This window comes from Olea europaea, chromosome 5 (genome assembly GCF_002742605.1).
Source record: "Olea europaea var. sylvestris chromosome 5, O_europaea_v1, whole genome shotgun sequence".
In the NCBI taxonomy this organism is placed as follows: Eukaryota; Viridiplantae; Streptophyta; class Magnoliopsida; order Lamiales; family Oleaceae; genus Olea; species Olea europaea.
In genome coordinates this window covers 227651-249517 of record NC_036241.1, presented here as the reverse complement: position 1 = coordinate 249517, position 21867 = coordinate 227651, and the positions used below count along the sequence as shown (strand labels likewise).

General features: G+C 33.9%; 2 protein-coding genes across 3 annotated transcripts; one reads left to right on the top strand and one right to left on the bottom strand.

Moving 5' to 3' along the window:
• The first annotated feature begins 4456 nt into the window (after positions 1–4456).
• On the top strand, positions 4457–9068 carry LOC111394328 (adenylate kinase, chloroplastic). 2 transcript variants are annotated; one of them, XM_023020081.1, is made up of 7 exons: positions 4457–4729; positions 4819–4917; positions 6110–6238; positions 6346–6480; positions 6702–6848; positions 7246–7320; positions 8631–9068. In XM_023020081.1, the coding sequence occupies exons 1-7, from the start codon at positions 4535–4537 to the stop codon at positions 8733–8735; spliced, it is 885 nt and encodes a 294-aa protein (XP_022875849.1). In that variant the 5' UTR covers positions 4457–4534; the 3' UTR covers positions 8736–9068. The 2 variants fall into 2 exon arrangements, with proteins under 2 accessions (XP_022875849.1, XP_022875851.1); XM_023020083.1 differs by lacking the exon at positions 7246–7320 and adding an exon at positions 6923–6997.
• Positions 9069–11966: 2898 nt separating this feature from the next.
• Positions 11967–19405, bottom strand: LOC111394878 (protein TIC 40, chloroplastic). The gene is made up of 13 exons (XM_023020929.1): positions 19158–19405; positions 18832–18889; positions 18691–18708; positions 16675–16936; positions 16307–16413; positions 16164–16224; positions 14895–14973; positions 13923–13963; positions 13287–13332; positions 13037–13131; positions 12711–12814; positions 12479–12526; positions 11967–12329 (listed from the first exon to the last, which is right to left on the bottom strand). The coding sequence occupies exons 1-13, from the start codon at positions 19403–19405 to the stop codon at positions 12273–12275; spliced, it is 1224 nt and encodes a 407-aa protein (XP_022876697.1). The 3' UTR covers positions 11967–12272.
• Positions 19406–21867: the final 2462 nt, after the last annotated feature.

Here is a 21867-nt window from a genome sequence, read left to right as displayed (position 1 = left end):
ATCTACTATGCGAATAAATATATATAAATAATAGTATGGATGATTATGGACTTGTTCTATCTAGTTTTTTCCCGAGCCAAAGGGAAGACTAATTGGTCAATTTCTAAGGAGTACAACATTGGATCAACACCAATGCACTATCTCCATGGTGTCCACCTCTTCTTGCGCCTTCAATTAGTCAAACTGCAACATATATCCTATACTAGTTAGCACGCAAGCCTAAAAGAAATCGGACTCGCAGGCCCATAATAATAACAATAACAACGGACTTGTAGGTCCAATATAATAAAAAGCTCGCAGGCCCATAACAACAATAATAACAACGGACTCACGGGTCAAAAACAATTAAGGGCTCGCAGGCCCATAAAACAATAAGAAGTAAATCAACCATTCAACACATCCATGTGGTCGAGTCTATAAACATTCATCACATAAATGTTTCCTATGTATAATATCTAATATTATATGCAATGTCTCATAAATCTAGCAATTATAGTCATCAAAACAAATTTAAAATTTTGGATCGAAATAATTAAATAATTAATTAATCATATTAATTAATTAACATAATTGGCGGGCCATTTTAATTAAAATCAAATTTTAACTAAATCCCGAATTAAAGTCCAACTCTAACTCCATAACTATTGGGCGAAGTAATTTAATCAAAATCGAATTTTAATTAATTATTAAATTAGAGTCATATTCTAAATTTTAATTTGCATTGGGAAGTGGTATTAATTGAAATCAAATTTTAATTAATATAATATTAGAGTCCAACTCTAATAAAATTGAATTAATAATTTAATTTAGGAAAAAATTCCCAAATAAAATAAAAATTCAATTAAGGGTCAAAATTAAATATTTAAGTTAAAATCTAATTTTAACAAAACATAAAAGTCGTCAAATTTTAAATAAATTTTAATTTTGGCTCAAAATTAGGGTATGGGTCAAACCCAATTAAAACATCATTTTAAAACCAATTTTAAAATGCAAATTTTAAAACGCCTTTTTGAAATTGCAAATTTGACCCAATTTAAAATTTAACAATAGGGGCTTCATTATTCGTAAATTGCAGAAAAGCCCTCCATTTAAAAATTAGAAATTGACCCCCTTTCAGAAATTGTAGGCGGGGCTTGCAATTACATTAATTGCAATGGAAGCCCCCGCCTCCAACCGAACCCTAAAACCCAAAAAAAAAATGTATTCTTTATTGCTAGCGCCGCCCCGTCCAAATTCCCGACAAGGGATTGCCGCCTGAAAGGCGGTAGCCCACCTTTGCCCTGCCAGTGTCGCGCGGCGGTGGCGCCGACCCCCAAAATAAAAAAAAATTTGTTTTTTTTTTCAAAATCAGGTTTTGAAAAAATAAAATTAAAACTACAATTGCTAGATTCATGGATAAACATGATTAAATCAACTTTTAATTTAATCAATATGTAAATCAATTCCTAACAAATACAAAGTTGGCTCTGATACCATTATTGGGGATTTACTTAAACATGCACAGCAGAAATAAACAGTTTCAATTCTTATTCAGGATTCAGCTTTGTATTTAGATAAGAACCATGATGAGAAATATATATTTTTCTTGATTTTGCAAACTCCTTTGCGTTATTCTTTTCCAGCAACTTGAATCTGCCTCCCACAGCTGTCCAATTGTCCAGCTTCCAATGAAATCCACACAGAGAATAGACTACAACTGCTAGGGTTTTTCCTCTTATGCCAGCAAAAATAATGAAGACCTTATAGATCTCAAACTCTAGCCATGTATTTTTATAAACCCAAATGGGCTCGGCCTGATCCGGTCCAATATTTAATTAATCCATTTAATTAAACCCGGTCCGTGAATTAATTAATCAAATTAATCAATTCGGGGATATAAATAACCAATTCAATTAATTAATTTATCCAACGATTGTTAAATTAATTAATTGGCAATTTTCAATCTTCCAATTCTCTTTTGTGTGCAACCCATTAGGTTCCCGACCACGATACCTAACGACGTGAAATATTATTTTGATCTAATCAAAATTGATAAATTAAACACCCTTTTAATTTATCACAAATTCACACTCGCCATCCCAGATTGACATCTAGCAATGTATCAGGGCAACACATATGACGGAAAATGTCACGTGGTATGACAAAATCAAAACTATTCGTTTACCATGAAACTATAATCCCTTCGTCAATATGATCCGATCAACTACGATATATGGAAGTGTGTCAATCTCGATTATTGATCATATCTTTCATTCTACTATTAAGTCAATATGAGTCGAAAATTCCTTTTCGACTTATATGTATACATTGGCCAAGAATTTCGTTATTAAGTTAATTGAACGAAATGCGGATCACACTCTCTTACTATCTAAGGGTGACGAATCCTCTATTGGTCATTCACAACCTTCATATGGTTCTTGACATACCCGAACGATGTCCTATTAGCGGCGCTTGGCAGAGCAACATCCAACACCGTCAAAGCATGACTGTCCTCATACAAGGCACTATGATGACCTCAAGTCATAGGACCAGTTCCACTACCGAACGTTAGAGATTAATCACTTACACTCAGATAGTTATCCATGTGAAATCTCTTAGCGGGTCTCCAATGTTTTGTTCTATAACAAAACATCCACGTGTTCATTTAAGTGTCACCACACTTTAACTCGTGAGATCAGCTACTTACTTCACAAGTAAGAAATGCCACACGTGATGATCTATCTGTATTAACGATATCCGTATTTCATTATTACTTACGATCACGGTTTATTCAAGATCCAATCATACGTAATTTGTATCTCACAATCACAACTCCTTGTGATTAACAAATCACTTGAACTTGGATTTTCGGACTCTATTATTTAATATTATTTATCACAAAATTAANGACTGTGAAGTTTGGGAAAAGCAATATATCATAAGAATGGATTGCACGATGAATATGGTTCCTCTAGACTATTCAAGAATCGATGGTGAAATAATTTTCAAGAAAAATGATTCTGATCTATATGCTTATGATTGTTCTTTGCAAATTATGAGTAAAGTTGAAGTGAAGAAGGGAAGTTTCCCCTTCAATGGCTGCAACTTGCCTCATGTCAATAGCCTCATCTCGTGGACGAATCCTGTAAAAAGGTGAAAAAGTTTGCCTTCAATGATATGATGCCCAAAATGGAGGTTAGCAGTAGAAAAATGATGTAGTTTATGGTGTTAGTAATTGTCGAGTTTTACGACTATGTCCAGACATAAGTGCATGGTCGACTCCAATTTGTCAAGAATGAGGTTTAGTTTATTGTTGTCTGTACATTCCTGTACGTTGCCTTCTACATATCATTTTGTAAATAGGTGTGCTTTTCATGAACTGTGTTGATATTTGTCTGTCTTAAGTTTTAATATTATGTGAATAATTTTGTGTTCAAAGGATATTAGAACGGTTAGAATTTTAGGCACGTAATTTCAGGACTGGATGGATACCTATTGGTTCATTTGAAGTTTTTTTTACCTCTATTTGGTTCAATTAAAAAAATGATCTAAAATCTAAGTTGAAGTCGGCAATTAAGCTACTTAATTGTCGGAAAATGAGATCCACAACTTTTTAAATGAAAGTTTTATCAATTTTGATCAAAATTTACGAAAATTTTGATTTTTATATAAACTAAATAGGGGTTTAATATCATTCAATTAGTAAATTTTGATTTTTATATAAACTAAATAGGGGTTTAATATCATTCAATTAGATCAAATCGCAACCTTAGTATGATTACTCCCAGTCTATTAACGATAGATGAGATCACTATTCAAATTCGTATAATCAATGATCATCAAATCCATGATTACATTGAAGTTATGCACGTATAAATATTATGTTAGATATATCTATTCACATCTTTGTTTCTAGTGACCGAAGGTCAAAACTCAAAAGTGCTTTTGAAGGCGTTTCATTGTTGTAGAAGCTCGAGTGACTTCATACTGATAACATAAAGATACAATTGGACAGCCCTAACTTATTTTTTCCACTTGGCGAGTTAAACATCCCAATTTCCACTTAACTTTTTTAAAAGTCTCTCAACTGTCATTGAACTTTAAAATATTATTTTGACGCCACTAAACTTTTCAAAGTATTCCCCAACTGCTATTGAACAATACAAGTTATCCAACTTGCCACTAAACTTACCAAAATATTATACATCGATAACTTCATCAAATCTATAACCTTTTCAAAGTGATGAGGGGACAGATGTAATAATAGTTTGATAAGTACAGTGACAACTCGAATAGATTTTAAAGTCTAATGACAACTAAAAATATTTCAAAAACTTTCACTGGCATTTCAGAAATAATTTAAGGTCCCGATTTAGCCGAAGTCCAAACATGCCCGGCCCCGGGTCTTTATATTATACCCCTCACGTGGTTAACGTGGACACCTCTCGGCCTTAATTTAATCGAAAAAACACAAAATTTTAGTATTTGTTTGCATAAAAAATATTTTGAGTTCTTATGTAGGTTGATTGTCGAGGGAGAGTCGATTGACAGCAAAATGGCTTGTAGCGGTTGCTATTCAGTGAATTTCATGGCAGTATCCTCCAATCCAAACAAGCCCTTAACTTCATCTACTCTCCTCACTTCAAAATTATCTTCATCCTACTCGCAAATCCCCTTTTCCTCTTTGAAATTCAATTCGAAATTATCCCCAATCCAGTTGCGTATATCAAAGTCTGCTCCAAATTCATTCGTGAGTGTGTATTCTTTATTTATTTTATTTTATTATTATTATTATTATTTTTTTGTTCCAGTTTGGAATGAAAATTTATGCCGAAATAGGTTGTGGTATCTGGGATTAAGGCAGAGCCGTTGAAGGTAATGATATCGGGAGCTCCTGCTTCTGGTAAAGGAACCCAATGCGAGCTCATCACTAAGAAGGTGATTTTTTATTTTTATTTTTAATTTTTTATATAGTTTTAATGAATTTAATTATTTGATTTTTGCTACTTTTAGTGCTGTTGATATAGGACTTTGCTTGTGTTTAATGATAGTTGAAATCAATCTTTATGATGGGGTTATTCGAGCTACTTATATAGGCCGATTCATTTGAATGAATTGATTAATATAATGCATCAATAGGATGATGCATTTTTTATTTTTAATTTTTTATATAGTTTTAATGAATTTAATTATTTGATTTTTGCTACTTTTAGTGCTGTTGATATAGGACTTTGCTTGTGTTTAATGATAGTTGAAATCAATCTTTATGATGGGGTTATTCGAGCTACTTATATAGGCCGATTCATTTGAATGAATTGATTAATATAATGCATCAATAGGATGATGCATTTTTTGTACTCTAATAAAGGATTTTGTTCATTGTTAAAGCTTATGTCATTTTGAATTGAATCGTTTAAATGAAGAGATATTTCTCTTCCTAGAGACAAAACCATTCAAAGAGACACGTCTAAAACACACGAGGTTTGTTAAAGGGCATGTAAGAGACCTTTGGCCAAGAATTCAATATAAGTCAAAGTTTCAATGAGAGTTTGATAGCCAATTGTGTGGAAACTGCAGAAATGTATCTCGAAATCTTCTTTCTACGTTGCAAATAGCATTACAACATCGTTGGATTTATACATTCATGTCAACAGGATTGATAGTTCAAATGTCATGGTTTTATCTTAAGAAAGAAAACAAAATACAGTATATAAATCTTGGCCCTATAAGCAGTTGGTTTGACCAGAAAATTTGATGATGAAATGAAACCAATATGCATTTTCCAAATACGCTCGTTGATTTTGATTTAGGATCAGTATAAATTTTGAAACTGACTCAATGCTAAACGAGTAGCAATCTAATTATACAGCGCAGCCAATCACACTCAAGTGTCCTTTTTTTAACTTTGTAGAAGAAAATATTTTTGGTTGGCAGTCAACAGTTTGATTTTTTTGAGGCTAAGTCTTATGTTTTGGTCTTCTTGCATTTTAAAGTTTTTGTTGCCCTGGAACAGTTCAAAGAGCGTGGATTTGAATGATACATGTTTTTGCCCCTTTTTTGTTTATTTTCACGATTTTTCTGTTATAATGTCATGCCTGGCTACTTTTTTATGTTATAATCCAATGTGCAGTACGATTTGGTGCACATTGCAGCTGGAGATCTTCTCAGGGCTGAAGTTGCTGCTGGGACAGAAAATGGGAGACGAGCGAAGGAATACATGGAGAAGGGGCAGTTGGTCCCAGATGAAATAGTTGTCACGGTAGCTTTATATTCATACTTCTTATTGTTTCTCTTCGAAATAATATTCAAATTATCAATAAAATATTAGTTAAATGAGAAAGAATTAGCATCTCTCTGTGGTTGTAGATGGTCAAGGAGCGTTTATCACAACCAGATTCTAAAGAAAAAGGCTGGCTTTTGGACGGATATCCAAGGAGCTCGTCACAAGCGACTGCTCTTAAGGGATTTGGCTTCGAGCCACACATTTTCATTCTTCTTGAAGTAAGGTTCTGCTGTTGCTATCTGTACTTAAGGATTAATTAATATTAATATAAAAGTTCTCATCTTAAGAACCGAGAGCTAGCATGATCTTTATCGATTCTAATTAATATTTGCTTTTGCCAGTTACAAGGTCGACAAATTTGACTTCACTTTTTGAACAATTTGTTGCTTCGTCTTGGTTGAGATAGTAATGTGATTATAATAAACTTCTGTCTCTACAGGTCCCTGAAGAGATCCTTGTTGACAGAGTTGTTGGCCGCAGACTAGATCCTGTTACGGGGAAAATATATCATCTAAAGTATTCTCCCCCTGAAACTGAAGAGATTGCTGCTAGGCTTACTCAACGCTTTGATGACACTGAAGAAAAGGCATGCTTCATTTTACGTCAATATCTTGAAACGTTACTTTGAGCTAGGTCTTTATAATGGATTTTCTATTTCAGGTGAAACTGCGTTTGCTCACGCATAACAAAAATGTGGAGGCCGTGCTTTCAATGTATGAGGATGTAACAGTCAGGGTATGTAATATGTTCTTTCCTTTCCTTCCCTATGTAATGTGTTTTTTTCTGAACAGAGCACTAGAATTTCAAATAGATTATTGGAAAGTAAATTTTCCAACCAAGGTCATCATTTTAACTCTCTTGCACAAGCAAATTGGGATTAAAGGTGGTTTCTGTTTTCTATATTTCGTGTTAAGCATATCTGTGCATATATATCTTGAAACGTTACTTTGAGCTAGGTCTTTATAATGGATTTTCTATTTCAGGTGAAACTGCGTTTGCTCACACATAACAAAAATGTGGAGGCCGTGCTTTCAATGTATGAGGATGTAACAGTCAGGGTATGTAATATGTTCTTTCCTTTCCTTTCCTATGTAATGTGTTTTTTTTCTGAACAGAGCACTAGAATTTCAAATAGATTATTGGAAAGTAAAATTTCCAACCAAGGTCGTCATTTTAACTCTCTTGCACAAGCAAATTGGGATTAAAGGTGGTTTCTGTTTTCTATATTTCGTGTTAAGCATATCTGTGCATACAACTTTGTCAAGCTTGAGGTTAATTTTTCTACGTTGCCTCAAGGAAGTGGGGTAAATGTTCCAAAGAAGATTTCTGAAAATTGATTTAGTTCTTGTTCAGTAGTGCTTATTAGCTGTAGGCCGTACAAAATGTGTGGATAAAAAGTAAGTTTGACTAGCTTAAATTACAATTTAAGCTTTACCAAACATGCTTTCATAAACTTGGTTAAGCACCGGTCAGCCTGTGTCTCATGGACTCGTATTCTACTATAGTTGTTTATTTGTTATTATTATGGGTTCTCTTATATATTAATTGTGTCAGTTGCTGCCTCAGTTTCTTCCCTATATTTTCTCTGCTTTAGCTTCCTCCTTTTGCTCCCCCTTTTCTCCACTCTTTATCACTCATGAACCAAAATCATAGTTTCCAGCCTAAGTCGTAGTGCTTGTAATTGTAGCATTCTTTAGTTCAGAAATACTAATGCAATCACACGTCCTTTCCCTATGTCAAATCTCGCTTGTTTACAGATCTGCTTAAAACCTTTTCGCTCGTACATGTTGAATTTTCAGGAAGTTGAAACTTCACCCTTCTTATAGGTTCTCATTGAGGTAGTTGAGTTCCATCTTCCTTTTGCCGCACACATGTCTAGCTTAGTAAGCTCAGTTAAAAAAAGGTTAAAACTTCTCTTGAAAGTGAATAATGGTCCCTTCGCGGTTGATATTTTGGAATAAAGATTGCTTTTATGGGTGAAGTATTTAGCAGATTCTTCCCCTTGCTCTCCACTGATTGTTGTCATGGATATTTTATGGGACGTGAACCAGATTGACGAGTCATTTACTGGAAACAATGTAACTATCCTATTATTGCTACCACTAAGTAAATTAATAACATTTTTGGGAGGCCTTTAAGTACTTATAAGCCATGGATCTTGCAGAATTTTTAGATAATTAGTAAGTTGTTTCTGGATAAAAAGTACGTTTCATCAGCTTAAATTATAATTTAAGCAGTGCCTAACATTGACTATGTTCTCTGTTTGTTAGAAAGTTGATATCTTAATGTGAAATTCCTTTTACTTGGAGCTAAATCGCATCTTCCTCACCCTATCACTCCAAAGAACCTTATTTTTCTGTGGTTGCAGGTGGATGGAAGTCTTTCCAAGGAGGACGTATTTACCCAAATCGACACGGCGTTGAGAAATGTACTTGGACAAAGGCAGGCTCCCATAGGATCAGTGGCAATGTGAAACATCAGAGAAATCAATAAGAAAAAGGTAGACTAGATTAAGGAGGACGCCAATGGGGAGGGTGGAAGGAGAAGGATGTTATTAGAATAGAGATGATTAGTTTTACCCCTCGTGTTCTCTTCTGGCATGTTTGGTAAATTGGACTATACCATATTTGATGGATTGAAAAAGAAAAAGACGTTAAAATTCTTTCCATTATATCATGCACAACTATCCATATTTTGTACTAAAAATGTTCTTGAGGGACTTTATCTTCCCTTTACCTACCGATATGTGGATTGGCATCAATTGTGAGTTAGTGTAAAGAAAAATACCCGATGTACGTTAATATAATGCTTGATTATACTTGCTTTTAGTTTATTTACCTCAATTCTTTCCACTATCATTTATAACTGGATTTATCGAGACAATGGCATTTTACAGGCATATCGACTGCCTAGACCGACTGTCACCTCTATTCGTGCTGATCCACACCCTGAGTTGATCCGCAGATGGGCTCATTGGTGTTCCAAGTCCGACTGGGACACTGCTGGCTGGTTTGAAGTTGCTATTTCCCACAGTAGAATCATATACCACCACTGGTGGCTGATTCGTATTTGAATTAGAGCTAACACAGCCCTAATTTAATTTCTTGATTTTTTAACTTACAATTTAACTCTATTATTTTTTAGTTTTTTATTTTTCAATACATCAGCCGGATTCAAAATTATGCACTGGCTTATTTTCGAGGCGTTTACATTTCATGACATGTTGGGTAGCTGATACATAAATTAAACACAGCTCTTAAAATTTGCCATTCTTAAACCTCTTAGACCAATCAACCAACGTACCAAACATATCATCCCTAACTTATAACATCTAATTAGTGCTGTCTAGCATGTTTTTTTTTTTTTTAAATTTTAAGTTATTATTATGGGTTCTCTTATATATTAATTGTGTCAGTTGCTGCCTTAGTTTCTTCCCTATATTTTCTCTGCTTTAGCTTCCTTCCTTTGCTCCCCTTTTTCTCCACTCTTTATCACTCATGAACCAAAATCATAGTTTCCAGCCTAAGTCGTAGTGCTTGTAATTGTAGCATTCTTTAGTTCAGAAATACTAATGCAATCACACGTCCATTTCCCTATGTCAAATCTCGCTTGTTTACAGATCTGCTTAAAACCTTTTCGCTCGTACATGTTGAATTTTCAGGAAGTTGAAACTTCACCCCTCTTATATTTGGGTTCTCATTGAGGTAGTTGAGTTCCATCTTCCTTTTGCGGCACACATGTATCTAGCTCAGTGAGCTCAGTTAAAAAAAGGTTAAAACTTCTCTTGAAAGTGAATAATGGTCCTTCGCGGTTGATATTTTGGAATAAAGATCGGTTTTGTGGGTGAAGTATTCAGCAGATTCTTCCCCTTGCACTCCGCTGACTGTTGTCATGGATGTTTTATAGAACGTGAACCAGATTAACGAGTCATTTACTGTAAACAGTGTAACTATCCTATTATTGCTACCACTAAGTAAATTAATAACATTTTTGGGAGGCCTTTAAGTACTTATAAGCCATGGATCTTGCAGAATGTATAGATAATAAGTAGTAAGTTGTTTCTGGATAAAAAGCATGTTTCATCAGCTTAAATTATAATTTAAGCAGTGCCTAACATTGACCATGTTCTCTGTTTGTTAGAAAGTTGATATCTTAATGTGAAATTCCTTGTACTTGGAGCTAAATCGCATCTTCCTCACCCTATCACTCCAAAGAACCTTCTTTTTCTGTGGTTGCAGGTGGATGGAAGTCTTTCCAAGGAGGACGTATTTACCCAAATCGACACAGCGTTGAGAAATGTACTTGGACAACGGCAGGCTCCCATAGGATCAGTGGCAGTGTGAAACATCAAAGAAATCAATAAGAAAAAGGTATACTAGATTAAGGAGGACGCCAATGGGGAGGGTGGATGTTATTAGAATGGAGATGATTAGTTTTACGCCTCGTGTTCTCTTCTGGCATGTTTGGTAAATTGGACTATACAATATTTGATGGATTGAAAAAGAAAGACGTTAAAATTCTTTCCATTATATCATGCACAACTATCCATATTTTGTACTAAAAATGTTCTTGAGGGACTTTATCTTCCCTTTACCTACCGATATGTGAATTGGCATCAATTGTGAGTTGGTGTAAAGAAAAATACCCGATGTACGTTAATATAATGCTTGATTTTACTTGCTTTTAGTTTATTTACCTCAATTCTTTCCACTATCATTTATAACTCTATCATTTATAACTGGATTTATCGAGACGATGGCATTTTACAGGCATATCGACTGCCTAGACCGACTGCCACCTCTATTCGTGCTGATCCACACCCTGAGTTGATCCGCAAATGGGCTCATCGGTGTTCCAAGGCCGACTGGGACACTGCTGGCTGGTTTGAAGCTGCTCTTTCCCACACAATAGAATCATATACCACCACTGATGGCTGATCCTTAATTGAATTAGAGCTACGACAGCCCTAATTTGATTTCTTGATTTTTTTAACTTTCGATTTAACTCTATTAATTTTTAATTTTTAATTTTTCAATACATCAGCCGGATTCAAAATTTTGCACTGGCTTATTTTCGAGGCGTTTACATTTCATGACATGTTGGGTAGCTGATACATAAATTAAACACAGCTCATAAAATATGCCATTCTTAAACCTCGTAGACCAATCAACCAACGTAACGAACATATCATCCCTAACTTATAACATCTAATTAGTGCTGTCTAGCATGTTTTTTTTATTTTAAAACTTACATATTCACTTATAAGTAACTTCTTCAAGCTTAGCCAAACATGCTTTTAAGTTTTGCTCTCAAGTTGTTTCCTAAACTGGCACTTCTTTATCATATACCAAGAAAACCATGAACAAATTGAATCTAGGTGTCAATATGCAGTAATCTATAACATAAATAACATCCAATGAGTTAAGCTTCAACATATATTCCTATATTCATTGGTCAGTCCCGACCCGAGATATGGGGTTTATCATCCTCGAATTCTAGCCGTCCAATTATACAAGAATCATAAGATCAGATTAGCATTATACTAGGATCAAGATTCTTTTCAAGAATCCCAGTAAACTCTAGGACAATATCTACTGGAAGCAGATCAAATTTCACCTTTTTCTGGCTCGTCTGTTATCAAGCATGCTCCTAAAGATCAAGTGCAAATAAGAATACATCCAAAGGAAAGAGAAATGCAAAGACAGACGATAACAGGTAGGGAGAAGTTTATTAATGTCTAGGTTAGCAATCGAATCAAAATAGAAATTCACAAAATTTACAACAGCAGGCAAAAAGCTCGTAAGATCTATAGCTGGACAAGGATGTACTTCTAATAAAGCCACAATATTGAGTCGAGCTTAAGTTACATTTCTAAAGTGCAGAAAGGAAACGGATGCCAACACATCTTGATATGTGTGGGTATCGTAAAGCAGAAACATGCTAACAAGTGCTCTAAACTTTTGAAATCTCATCTGTGCAGGCAAAAAAAAACCAAGCAGGTACACTCGAGTTAAGAACCTGTTGCCCCGGGGAAAAGTTCTGATATTTTATTGAAAACATCCATAACCTGGGACGAGCAGTGAGTAGCCGTCGTGTTAGAGCCAACATGAAAAATAAACAGCAAAAGGCTTAATGCAAATTGAAACAGATATTCATATTGATATCCTAAAAAAAAAAAAAGAACTATGAAAAGATTCACAATAAATTTCGACTTACTTCTTTGTCATTTTGATACTTGGCGATACTCAGAGGATTCTGAGAACACTGCAAGAAGGAACAGTCGTCCCAAAGTTCAATAAGATTATTATACAAAACCAGAATATCACTTTGATTGGATAGTAAAATCCCGGCAGGAAGTAGAAGGCGAATAGGTCCACAATCTTGCCGGGAAACCCCATAAGAAAAAGAAAATTTTTGATGGAAGGCAAAATGACGAGAAGCTACTTACATCCATGATAGCTGCTTGAACTCGAGGATTTTGGAATGCCATAGCAACCTCAGGATTGGCCATGATTTTAGAAATGACTTCCTCAGGCGTAAGCCCAATCTGATCTGCAAAATATACCAGGCGTGAAACAATGAGTTCATGTTTGGTGGTGAACATGACTCAACAATATAACAGACCAGATTCGAAATTGTAAAAAGTATTCGAGGATAATCAAAAGTAATTTATCTCACGGCAAAAAGTGAAAAATTTAATATTATCAATTCTATATTAGGTTTACGATAAGAGGCAGGCATACATAGCTAAACTTAAACCAAAGTAAAACTCACCAAACTGTTGCTTAATGTCGGGACTGCTAAGATCAAAATTTTTCAAGGAGTCCATCATGCGGTTGTCCCATTCTGGGCTTCCTCCCATGTTATTTCTGTGAATATTTAACCAAAAAGAAGGTACATAATTAGGATCAAATCAATAATACCTACACCTTTGTATATATAAAAGCTAAATATTTGTGCGTCATATGCATACTGGGATATCTTGGGATATTTTATACAGAAAGGACTTAGAAGTTATACTTACAGCATGTCCTGCAATTGTCGACGATACTGTGGATTTTGTAGCATCCCTTTAGCAGATTTACATTTATTGCAATTAGTACAGTGGATTACATAATATTGGAACATAATATTGGACAGTACTAAGAAAAAGAATTTAAAATCTTGTTCATGGCACTGTCCAGTACGATCGAATACAGCTAAAACACGCAGTTAGGATTCAAATTATACAAAGAAACAGTAATATGCTTGTTTTCAATAGACAACGAAGAAAAGTTTTAGCAAAATTTAGGAGGACAAAGCTTTTTGATTATACGGTCATACTCCAAATATTGGAAGGGGGAATGGCCAACGTCTACAAACTGACCCTCATTTCCACCGTTCCAACCCCCTTCAAAGAAAAAGAAAATAAGTCATCGAAAACAAAAGCAGCAGTTGAAGTTGGTCAAATCTCGCCTGCTGAACGAGAGAAAATCGTTCGCAAATCTTTGTACTTAGAATTATCCAAAATAAGTTTTGGTAAGTCTCTACAAGTAGAAGTTTCACCTTTGCAAAAGAAATGAGTGGATAGTCGTGTTTTAACAAATAAATTCAAATCCTAACATAACAGAAAAGTTTAAGCATACTTAAACTTAAATGGGTAAGGGAAAAATGAACTCACATTTAAAGGTAGTAGGATTCCTCATCTCCTCTGGTAAGTAGCTGAAAGATAAAAATGAACAATAGCTATTAATAATTAAGAAAATGATTTTTGAAATATCAATAATATAGGAGAACTATGCCATGTTAATAGGAAAAACAGTAGGTGCGTGTTCGGCATGCAGCACTGGACATAATAATGAACAACATTTTGGCTTCTTTTTCTCGCTTAATACTGTTAAGTACTATCCAATTTGCCCTACCATACCAAACATGCCATAGGTGTCTCACCGACTTCACAAGCTGTCTCCTATTCAAGCTGAAATTTCCAAAAAATAAAACCCAGACGCAATGTCTTTTTTTTTTTTTTTTTTTTTTTTTTTTGGTAGGCAACTCCCACAAAGAGATCTTATAAAGGGTTTGATTAAGCTCTTGTTTGATTCCCATTATTTTCAAAATACATTTCTCTCTCCTTTTTTCAATCACACATTCTTCAATAAAATAATATTACAAATTCAAAAAAAGTCCTTATTTTTTAACCACACATTCTTCATCAATCTACTATTCTAAAATGCATTCTTAGATTATAATGGGGCTCAAACATGCTCTAAATATAACAAGTTGTTTTTCACACTCATCTTTAGAAATCTTTTTCAGTAGATCTATTTTACAAAATTTTGAGCAGCAATTATTCCCAGGACATGACAAGTATTTTTCAATTGAATGTAAAATTTCTCCAGACTCCAATGGAAATGAAGTAAAAATGCGAAAGGAAATTCTAAACTGCATAATTTGCAAAAGAAAGAAAAAATGAGAATAATGAATTTAATTCTAAACCATTTCCATCAGGTGAAGATACAAATGTCATTATTCACGTATCAAGTGCTTAAATCAATCATCGTTGCATTGTGAACAGAAATAGCTAAAATGTCAGAATGATGGCATATGACCTAAAATATTGAGAAACATAAAATAAGGTTGAAGGTTCCCTTACGGATAAACCATTTTCTGTACAGTTGGATCTTCCATCATTTTCTCCAAAGCTTCCACTGACAAGAGGGGATTTGTTTCTTCTGCCCATTACAAGAGAAACAGCTTATTTGGGTTCATTTAAGTCAAAACTGAGGACAAAATGAACCTAATCCCCCCAAAAATGGAATCAAGCAATACATAGATTAAAAAATTTATAGCACTTTCTGTGGAGAGGATTCGAAAGCACTGGACTTTATTACGGAAGAAAAAGAAATTAAAAACTTGTCCATTATAGTGTCTAATCCTGACTGCACTACTATGTAGCAAGCATGCACTTATATTTAGGCAAGCACAAATGCGTGAGAAGCAATGAATATAACAAGAACAGTATAGTCAGACTCGATGCATAACAACCATCCTAGATGAATCTCCATTTGCAAGCTGTTGTAAAGCAAACTAAAATATTTCAAAAAAAAAAAAATGCTGTGACATGAGGAAAGGATATAGCCCCCGTTTGATCCCCATTAAATTCAATTACATTACATTCTATTTTTCTCTCTCCTATTTTCAACCACACAATCTTCTATAAAATAATATTACACGTAAATCGAAAAATTTTCCTTCTTTTGTCAACCACTCATTTTTCTAAAAAATACTATTTCCCCCATTTTCATTTTCAGAAAATGGGGGCCAAACGGGGGCATAATTTCATATATTATGTCAGCAAAATCATTTATTCAAATATATTAGTTTGATACAAACTCAAATTCATAAACATTATGTCAGCACAATTTTTACATGTCCATCAAATATATCAAAGCACACTCCTATTTTAAACGACAACAGTTAATACAACAGCCTTCCTCATATACAATACGATGAATAATTAGTTTAATACACCTTCACATTGTTGAGGGCACTAACAAAATTGGTCTGCACATGAATCAGCCTTTAACTTATTTGCACATGGAGATTAGTATAAAATTTTAATTTCTAGTCATATGTAACTAACGTATACTCTATGAACATTCTTATTGTTCTTCAAAAGAACAAGAAGATCAATCAGAAAATAGGAATATACAGAGAAATTTAGCAAAATCCAGCATGAAAAAATTCCCATTAAATTACAAAAATATTATTCAGTGAAATAAATCAGGCTTATTGAACTGTAAAAACTATAATCAGTCTCCACAATGCAAGAGAATCACATCTTACAAGGTCTGCACTAAAAAATAGATAAATTATTGCAAATGGGATTACTATAATGATGATAAATGAATTCCCAACTTACTGGTGGAGGGACCTTCTGAAAAACTGGTTCCTCGGTTCGCAGCAGATCCATTTTCAGAAACCTTTGGAGATGTCCAGATAATTAAAATGGTAATAATTTAATCATAAATCATCACAGCAGCCATAAATGAGAGTTCAACTCACTTGCTGGAAAGGCTCGGGATCCTTTGGTGCATCTGTCTGTATCGATTCTTTGTAATTCTCAAAAGCATTTTTTTGGAATGTTTCTTCTGGGGAAACATCTACAAAAGCTGCAAAAAAGAAGATGGTGATGACAAAGACAACGATTCAAATCCATAGTATGATAAAACCTCAGGAGTAGCCGTTGGTATTGGGAAAATGTCAATGGTAGAGAAATTAAAAGAGGTTGTTACTTGGATGCAAAATTAATAAAAGTCCCACCCAATAACAGAACAATAGGAAAGATTTTCATTTCCTCTTGTCAGAAGTATAAGAGTCGCTGCTTAATGTACTTAAGTTAATGTCAGCAGCAGAAAGGAATCAATAAATACCATATTTCTTTGGTTCCTTCTCTGGTTCTACAGTCTCTTTGACATCTGCAGATGGAGGGTCCTCCACTTTGGTTGCAGGTACATCAACAGTTACAGATTGAGATGCAGCAGATGTTGAAGTCGAAGTTGCATCTGATGTTGGGTTTGTGGGTTGGGGAAATGGGAAAGGTGACCCAGGCGAAAAAGCAGCATTACTGAATTGATTATTTTGAGTATTCATCTGTCCCATCAATGTCTTGAAAGCTTGTTGCATAGCATATTTCTGCAAGAATGAGATATGTGCAGTTAAGTCAGAGACATGAAAAGCAACCACTGTTTTATCGATTCCAGAAATAGCTAAGTGATTGAATCGACAAATATGCATGTGCTATAAAGATGCATGTGACTTTGGCCTAAAAACTCACTATTATGTTAAGACTGAAAAGTTTGTTTTGAGCAAGATGAACAAATGGACCATTACAATTGTCATAAAGCACTTCAAAGTATCAAATCAGTCCTTTCCACCAGATCTCAACAGATATAATTAACTCCATCTTAGACAAACAGGCATCACATTTTCTCCAGATCAACTAAGTCCTTAGCAATAAGGGGCAAGTAGTCTCATCTTATCTTTAGAAGGAACTACCCTGCATAACAACTCCACCATTATTGCACTTAAGTAATGCAAATTTGTGTTTTACCATATAAATGAATCCTACAAACTCCTGCCAATGTACAAGTGAATGCATTGCATGCCACACATTGATCCATTGAAGCACCTTTCAACCCTATTGAACCTAGTGTATCCACTAATAGTCCAGTAGCACTGCACTTGGGGCTGAAATAACCTCATAGTAAACTGCAAAATCCTTCAGAGTTGATAACTCACTCTTTGAACTCACATTCTATCCTTCACTCTAGAACATTACCCATTCAAAATTTAGTTTTACAGCATGGTGGTGAAGTGGTGGAGAAAGATTGGACCAGACTCATTTCAAGCATAAGCTACACTTGGCAGCCTTGCATCAAGTTATTTTCTTTTCTTCACATACAATTTCCAGAGAAATCCTGCCTACTCATTGTGTGAAGACAAGAAGTTGTTCCCTAAGTATGTGCATGTTTGGTTCTGATTTTTCACCCCAAAAATTAATTTTTTTGATCATTATTTCCCTAAGTCAGCCGTAATCACTACTGAACAAGCCCATATCTTATGCTACAAACTTCTAGCAGTTTTCATCAGAAAACTAACATGACACAGCTTTGATGCAATCATGTCAATATCTTTTCTTTGATATGCAAAATTTCCATCCTAAAAAACCCTTGGACGATCACATGTTAAACCCTCCATGTTATGCATTTGCCACAACAAAAACCTAGATCCACCATACTTCCATACAATTTCATGTGAAGCCTAAATCAATTATCAACCACACTTTCCTTGAATTCAGTACTGAACTGTTAATAATTGCATTTGACATTGTTGGAAGGCTTGTTAATAAGGTATGCACCAGCAAACCAACATCAAAGTTCATATGAAATCTTTGTCGAAGATGACAACACTACAAGACAGGTCAGAATTCATTGTCTGTTTTAATGTATGGCAGATCATTATTTTTCCACAAATCTAAAGACTGCTTATGAGGGTTAAAGGTTTGCCCAACAAAAAAAAGAAATAACTTGTTGAGTTCTCTAAAAATATTGTACTCAACAATGCATTATGCCTAAAAGTCTATACAACCAATCTTTCAGGCAAAAGACATGCTGACAAATGTTTCGTTGATCTATGGGAAGCTTAAAGCTGATGTAATGGACAAGTTAAACAAGTTTTCACTCAAAACTAAGATTACTGGCCTGAATTTAGTAATGTTTATATCAATAACTAAGAAAGTTCACAAAAGACACAGCTTGATGAGTTTTGTAGAATAAAAACAATGCCCTTTCAAATCAACTGTTTGCCTATCAGTTTTCAAAAACTCAAAGAAGTATGCAACAAGAAAAATTATGAAGCACACTTAGCTCAGGGAAGAAGTTACTCGCCTTTAGGTATGTAGCCACCTGCAATGTAATAAAAATGGTCAGAAAGAAATCTAAGATATCTCCCATGAAGTAGAAAAAAGAGAATGATGTTAAGAACCAAGTCTTTTAAGAAGAAAAAACAGGCAATGTCCTCTTACTTACCCAAGAAAAAAGTGCTGAGAGGCCAACACCAACTCCAATCCAGAAAAGAGGTGACCCCCTATTTTGAGAGAGGAAGTGTCATACAACATGTTAACATCCAAGAAAAACAGAGATTCAATTCTATCATCGGTAACCAAACCCACTCCCAGTAATCACACTACAATAAGAACAAAATAGAGGGAAACATTGAGTCACTCTGTTCATGTCTATTAGTTTGAAAAAATGAAATTTGTGACATGTCAGTCTAATGAGTGAAAAATTGCCAACACGAACACATATCACCAGAAATGTGGATTACTATGAGGTGAGCCGTGAGAGATATTTACACTTGAGACGATGGAGGAGGCATGGAAATCTGTGGATTTACACCAACTGAAGATGTTTCTTGGCTCTTTGAAGTAGTAGTGCTTGCAAAACTGTCCCTCCTAACTTTCTCCAATGCTGCATGAGGATCAGAAGAAAAGGATGAGCAGCAGTAGAGGAAAAGACACTGCAGAATAGCAGTAATGAATAATAAAACATCAAATCTTTTGCTACGAGAAGTCGCTAATACAACAAGAAACATGAAAAACATAGTTATAGAAAAGTGATAGCTGCTGGTCATCATGTAAATTGGTGTTCATAGCAGTTATAACACCACGTTATGCACATGTTTCTAATCTACTTAATTAGAAACATTTATAAAAGCGTGTATCTCTATCATGTACTCTTAGGAAGAAAAATCAGTATGAGCGTATTTGGCTCAGCTTAACTTCGTTTCCAGACATTTTTGGATTACTTAGGGCCCATTTGGTTTGTGTTTCAATTTCCAACGTTGAGTTCATTTTCAATTTCTTGTTTTGAGAGTCTGTTTAAAGATTGTTGAAAACTAGAAAATATGTTTAATTTGAAATTTTTAAAAATTAATTTATGACATTTTATTTCATAAATTAGATTACTCAGTAAAAAATAGAAAAAATTTATGTTAATATTATCAAGTATATATATATATATATTTAAAGTTGGTGAATTTTACAATATTTTTTCTCGTTATAAAAGTATAATAAAAACAAATAATAAATTGAGTTCAAAATATAGGAAATAAGAATAAAAATTAATAACATGGACTAAGAATATTTTTATCAATGTTCGTTTAAATTTTTTTAGAATTTTTATGTACATAATTATTAAGAGCTTGAACTATTTTTATTTTTATAATTTTCATTTTTCTATAAATTTTTATAATTTTATGTTCAGAATTTTTATTTTTTATTTTATTTTTCAAATAAATTTTTTTTTTTAAATTTTTAGAATTTATCAATTTTATTTTTTGAATTATTTTTTCGAGATTTTTAAATTTTATTTGATCGAATTTTATTTTTTATTTAAATGCTTGTTTTCTATGTTTTGAGTGTGTTCAAAATTTTCACTAAAAACATTCACAACATCAAAATTGTATTTTGATTTTTATGTTATAAATTTATCCTTATTTTCAAAAATGCAGTTTAGAAATACCGAACCAAACACGTTTTCAATATTTTGAAAAATGTAAAAATTGAAAACATATTGAAATTAGTGAACCGAACGCACCCTTAAATATTTTACTTTGTAAGTAAAAAAGTTGCTTATTTTGCAAATTAACTCTTACCTTAATCTCAAATCAACTTACTTATTTCCAACCTTGAGCAATTAAAATATTATCTATATTAAAACTTGCCTATAAGTTAACATTTTTAGCTTAGCCGAGCATGCTCTAAAGCCAAAAATAAAGTCATTGGCAATAAAGTTAAAGCCTAATTGTATGTGAAGAAAATGCTCAAAGAACTAACTAATCCAGTATCTAGATGTGCCTTCCTCCATTTCAGAAATAAATCTATTATCACGCAGCATAAACTTGTGTATACCTAAGTCTAGACAAATCATCAGCACCAAGGAACACGGATCAAACTAACCAACACATATACATAAATTCTTTAACTCGTTATCACATGCCATGCAGGTCCAGAAAGAACATTTTCAAAAGGATATTTGTAATCCTGACTATTAAGTTTCAGGGTTGAGAGCTCTATATAGCTAGTTACACTATTTACATCATTTCTCTTCTGGTTGTCACGATGAAAGAAATATTAACAAACTCTCATCCATAATCCAATCTTCTCCAAATGTTCAACCTTTGTTCAAAGATTCTAAATGTCTAACATTAAAGAATCTCAATAGAGTGAAATCCAATCCAAATCAAAAGCATACTTTAACAGAATATGAGTAAAGAGAAAACAGGTATGCTCATTTAGATACAGAACATAATCAAGGTTATCAGGTATATAGGCTCCATTGGTTTCACTTAAGCATAAGAATTAATTGCACAAATGGCAATACAACTATCTTCAGGGTGATAATTGTGGCAGTTCTCTATCCCTAAAAATCCAGAATCCTAGCAATACAAGTGCTGGCTCCAAGAATCATTTCTACCCTTACCATGACCACCCCGTTGACTTATTACAGAAGGGACATTATTTATTATGTATGTTGATACTTAAGCATTGTTGAGCTAGATGCTTTATATGGTCTTAAAGCTAGGTTTTCACTGGTGTCGACATTTTTTCCTTAAACATACTAGATTTTTAACCAGTTTGATCTGCATCTTCTTGTGCAAATGGAGATAGATTATCTACAGTAATAGCAAGGCTGTCTTCAATACCAAATTCCCCAACGGTCACCTGCAATGTCACAGCCCAAAACTACTGTTTTGAGACAAGCACCACTGACTTAGTGCATGGAAACACAAAGTTCTCTTGGCACCAATAAAACCAATACCAACCATCTAGTCTCAAGGACATCATGAAACAAATGGACTAACCTAAAATGTACTAAACCTACAGTTCCTTTTTTTTTTTGTTAGAGAAATTTCTTTTCTTAACTTCTTTCTTTTGAAAACATTTTCAACTCATTCAACTATGGAGTTATCCAATCTCTAGTTAAATAAAGAGATAATGCAGTAAAGAGCAAAAGTCATCCATGAAGCAAACAAAAGGGGAACAAATGCACCAGTTTGAATTT

What these genes read in the sequence shown, in the direction of transcription:
- LOC111394328 (XM_023020081.1), top strand. Translation starts at nt 4,535, where the DNA reads ATGGCTTGTAGCGGTTGCTATTCAGTGAATTTCATGGCAGTATCCTCC. An exon ending in AGTCTGCTCCAAATTCATTC is followed by an intron (nt 4,730 to 4,818) that starts GTGAGTGTGTAT and finishes ATGCCGAAATAG; the next exon opens with GTTGTGGTATCTGGGATTAA. An exon ending in TTGATGACACTGAAGAAAAG is followed by an intron (nt 6,849 to 7,245) that starts GCATGCTTCATT and finishes TTTCTATTTCAG; the next exon opens with GTGAAACTGCGTTTGCTCAC.
- LOC111394878 (XM_023020929.1), bottom strand. Translation starts at nt 19,405, where the DNA reads ATGTTTTTCATGTTTCTTGTTGTATTAGCGACTTCTCGTAGCAAAAGA. An exon ending in CCTCCTCCATCGTCTCAAGT is followed by an intron (nt 18,890 to 19,157) that starts GTAAATATCTCT and finishes CTCTCAAAATAG; the next exon opens with GGGGTCACCTCTTTTCTGGA. An exon ending in GTACAGAAAATGGTTTATCC is followed by an intron (nt 13,964 to 14,894) that starts GTAAGGGAACCT and finishes TTTATCTTTCAG; the next exon opens with CTACTTACCAGAGGAGATGA.